The 3,500-nt window shown below is 40.2% G+C and overlaps 1 protein-coding gene across 1 annotated transcript in view; it reads left to right on the forward strand.

The window, feature by feature from the left end:
* Positions 1–1,378: 1,378 nt before the first annotated feature.
* Positions 1,379–3,500, forward strand: part of LOC147616800 (uncharacterized) — a 3,060-nt gene continuing 938 nt past the window's right edge. The window contains exons 1-2 of the mRNA XM_086777857.1: positions 1,379–1,835; positions 3,259–3,500. The exon at positions 3,259–3,500 is cut by the window's right edge and continues 129 nt beyond it. Of these exons, the coding sequence (XP_086633983.1) occupies positions 1,586–1,835; positions 3,259–3,500 (492 nt within the window). The 5' untranslated portion in view covers positions 1,379–1,585. The remainder of the gene's footprint in view (positions 1,836–3,258) is intronic.

Below are 3,500 nucleotides of genomic sequence, written 5' to 3' on the forward strand. Positions count from 1 at the left end.
AAAAATGTATTAAAAATGGATTTAAAAAACCCCTTCTATTGAACCCACGTGCTACGCGTACATATTTATTGAACCCTGCCCCCCCTCCCCCCCGAGTACACAGTGTTGGTGCATTAAAGAGAGAGGTAAGGAGAATGAGAGTGCTTTGAGACCTCACCTATGCTACACGGCATTGGTGCATAACTTGAAAACATGTTTAGATTTTCTTTTCTAATGCTACCTAGACTGATGCAAGGAATGGGGAGTATCATTTTTTTACCACCATGGATATTCTCAATAATGTAAGGGCCAATGTAGGCGTTACATTTTTCATATAGTATTAAAAATATCAGCACCTATAGCAACCAAAAAAAAAATGTGTATAGCAATGTAATGTGTTACAAAAAGCTTGTAAAATTGTTGCAAATAGCCCCAAGTCATGAAGCGATGGCTGATTTACAAGATTAGTGGCACATCATGTGGTCATCACCACAAAGTCTCGTATTTGAAAAACTTGTGGAGGAGAGAGAATGCCCCCTCCCCCCCCCCAAATAAATAAATAAATAACTCAAGGCAACATACTTCGTAGAGGTTTATGTGACTTCCTAGTGCTTTTAGTAGCCTTGAGCCATTTTTAGGGTCATTGAAGACACTTGATGGCTCAATTACAACATAATTAGTGGCATGCCATGTGCCCATGGCCACAAAGTTGCAACGCTCGCCTTGTGTAGGAGCCATTTGAGAAACCTATCTAATTACACTCTCCCTCTCTCCCCCCCCTCTCCCCCCCCCCAAAAAAAAAAGCAAACATACACTAGTATTCACTTTGATTACTCTCTCGATAACATAGGCACATGTGGAATACTTCAATTGAAGTAATACTTGTCGATTTTTGAGTGCACAATACAGGAGTATGCATACAAGTTGTTTTGATCTGTTTGAATATGAACCAACTAAAACTCTCTCCTCTCTCACACGCGACACACAACATTGTAGTGTATTTCTAGAAAGATTTCCAAGCATGACTTTTTAATACATTTTCTAGTTAGTAAATATTCTCAACATATTATTGAGCTGTCTTAATTTTGATTGGTTGAACGAAAATAAAGGGGGGGGGGGGCGGGGGGGGGGGGGGGGAGGACGGTTGTCAAGCACTCACGAGTCACAAGGGGAAAAAAAACTATTGTCAAGCATGCCTTGGCTTTGACTAAAAGAGTTATTTGAAGCGTTTTTTCAGTGGTACATCACGCTGATGATAAATCATTGAAATTAGTTCATTCAAGTGAACACGCAACACGATGACCAGATCCTTGACTAGGATATGCGTCTAATTATAACCAGCCAAGAGCAATTTCTAGCCACAGTGTTGGTAAGAGTTGTGTATCTGTTATAAAAAGTAGACCTTCTTATACGCGTCTGCAATCGGTCGCCTGCTTTACGAGAAAATTAGAATTTCTTCACACGCCTTCATCGCCCTGCACGCGCACACCACTTCCTTCAAATAGTCATATCTCTTACCTCAATATATGTCTGCCTTGTCCTCAGCACTATAAGCTTTTTTAATAGCAGCGGCGACCGATAATCCATTCCGAATCCTTGTGAATATATGGAGCGCCAACCAGCTGATCAAGATGCGAGAGCGCATGAGCTAGTTCAATATGTGCAGAGAAGTGATACAGCTAGTAGTAACACTAATCGTGAGCACGAGAGTGCCGTCCCGCCAGGCTTCCGATTCCACCCAACCGAAGAGGAACTGGTAGGCTACTACCTTAGAAGTATGCTGCAAGGCCACAAGCTTCCGGTTCGGCTCATTCCCACCGTCGATCTGTATAGCCACGACCCTTGGGAGCTCCCAGGTTAAACTATTTCACTCATTTGCTTTGATTCCGTGGTGTATGCAGCTAACCTTGGCACCAACCTCGCAGATTTTCGTTGGCCTGTTAACTACATCATGCTCTAACTGATATTCTGGATTTGATTTTTCCAAAGGAGATGAAGATTTCCCTTAATTCTAATAAGTTAATACTATATATATATATATATATATATATATATATATGAGAGAGAGAGAAAGAGCTTTCGAGAATTTCTCCTATTTCCACCAAAGTGATGGTCTTATTCTACCAAAGTGACGATGATCTTTTGCGAATTGTCAAGTCTACATATTTAGATCTTTCGTGAATTGTAAAGGTTTCTACGAAAGCGATGATGATCTTTTATGAATTGTCTCTCAAGTGGTCCTTTAAGTCATGATCTGGGCTAGGTGATTAATTTCCATGGATTTACCTTTTATTAAGATTCCATTCTTAAAAAGGAACTTACACGAGAAAGCAAATAAGATAAGACTTGATCAGACATCATTTGATGGCCTTTTCTTTACATTTGTAGTTGGTACAATTTGGTTTTCATGACTAATTAGAAGAAATGCAAGAGAAGGTTGATGTTAGTGCACCCGTGCAATGACCACTATTAATATGAGGCAACCTTTGGTTCATCACGTTTCTTCTTTCGTCTCCCTAAGGTTCACCAGAGTACTGATTCCTCTTCTTCCCTCTTCTTCTAGGACATGGAGCCCTATCTCGTGAAAATCTCTCCTCGCCCTTTTTTACTTATATAGATCCAAATCCATACTAGTATATTTTTCTAATGGAATCGATTTTTCAAGTACAGTTTACCACAATTTCATCACCAACCCTAAATAAAAGCTGGGATTTTAGGAAGAATCAGGAGCTATTTAGATCGTAGCCATTACTCTAGCAAATTACGAACATATAAGCTATATTGCTTTAAAACACACACACTTGATTTGTCACTACACTGCCTTTCGTGTTTGCCGGAATACACTGCATTTTGTGTTTGCTAGAAGATATATCACTGAGTTTTGTGTTTGCCAGAATATATATATATATATCGACTCACAACAGAGTATCCTCAGAGTATCCTCCTAGAGCATGGCAAAGTCCTAACAATGGGACCAACCGTTGTACCAACTCGTCTAAGTATCTTTGGGCTTCACTATTGTATCGTATTGTTTTACTTTTTTTGAGTTGCACTTTTGCTATACATTTGCATTACATCCTGTCCTATTATGGCCATATTGTTTTTTTTAATAAAAAGTTATGTATCATTTTGATTATTGTTATTACTCATTTTTCCCTCTAATTGGTAGAATAAAACAGAAATTTTACAGTAGCCATTGGCATTTTCTATCATGATGAGACATTTTCGGCATATTCTATGTTATAAAGGAGTTTTTCTTTTTTTGCTCCTTGCATACAGCCATGGCGGCTCAAACGGACCGTCATGAGCCGGCGGAGTACTGGTATTTCTATGTGCCTCGTTCTAGCAGGCTCCGCAAAGGGGATCGGCCTACTCGCCTCACCAGGACCGGCTATTGGAAGGCCACTGGCACGGACACGCTACTGCATGCCGGCAGCCATGAGCACAATAGCGCCATGAGGGCGCACCATCATCATCATCATCATGAGCATGATCATCAGAGTCATCATCAGCACTTCTCA

Source organism: Cibotium barometz, chromosome 38, assembly GCF_041138505.1.
Source record: "Cibotium barometz isolate CiBa-2024 chromosome 38, ASM4113850v1, whole genome shotgun sequence".
In the NCBI taxonomy this organism is placed as follows: domain Eukaryota; kingdom Viridiplantae; phylum Streptophyta; class Polypodiopsida; order Cyatheales; family Cibotiaceae; genus Cibotium; species Cibotium barometz.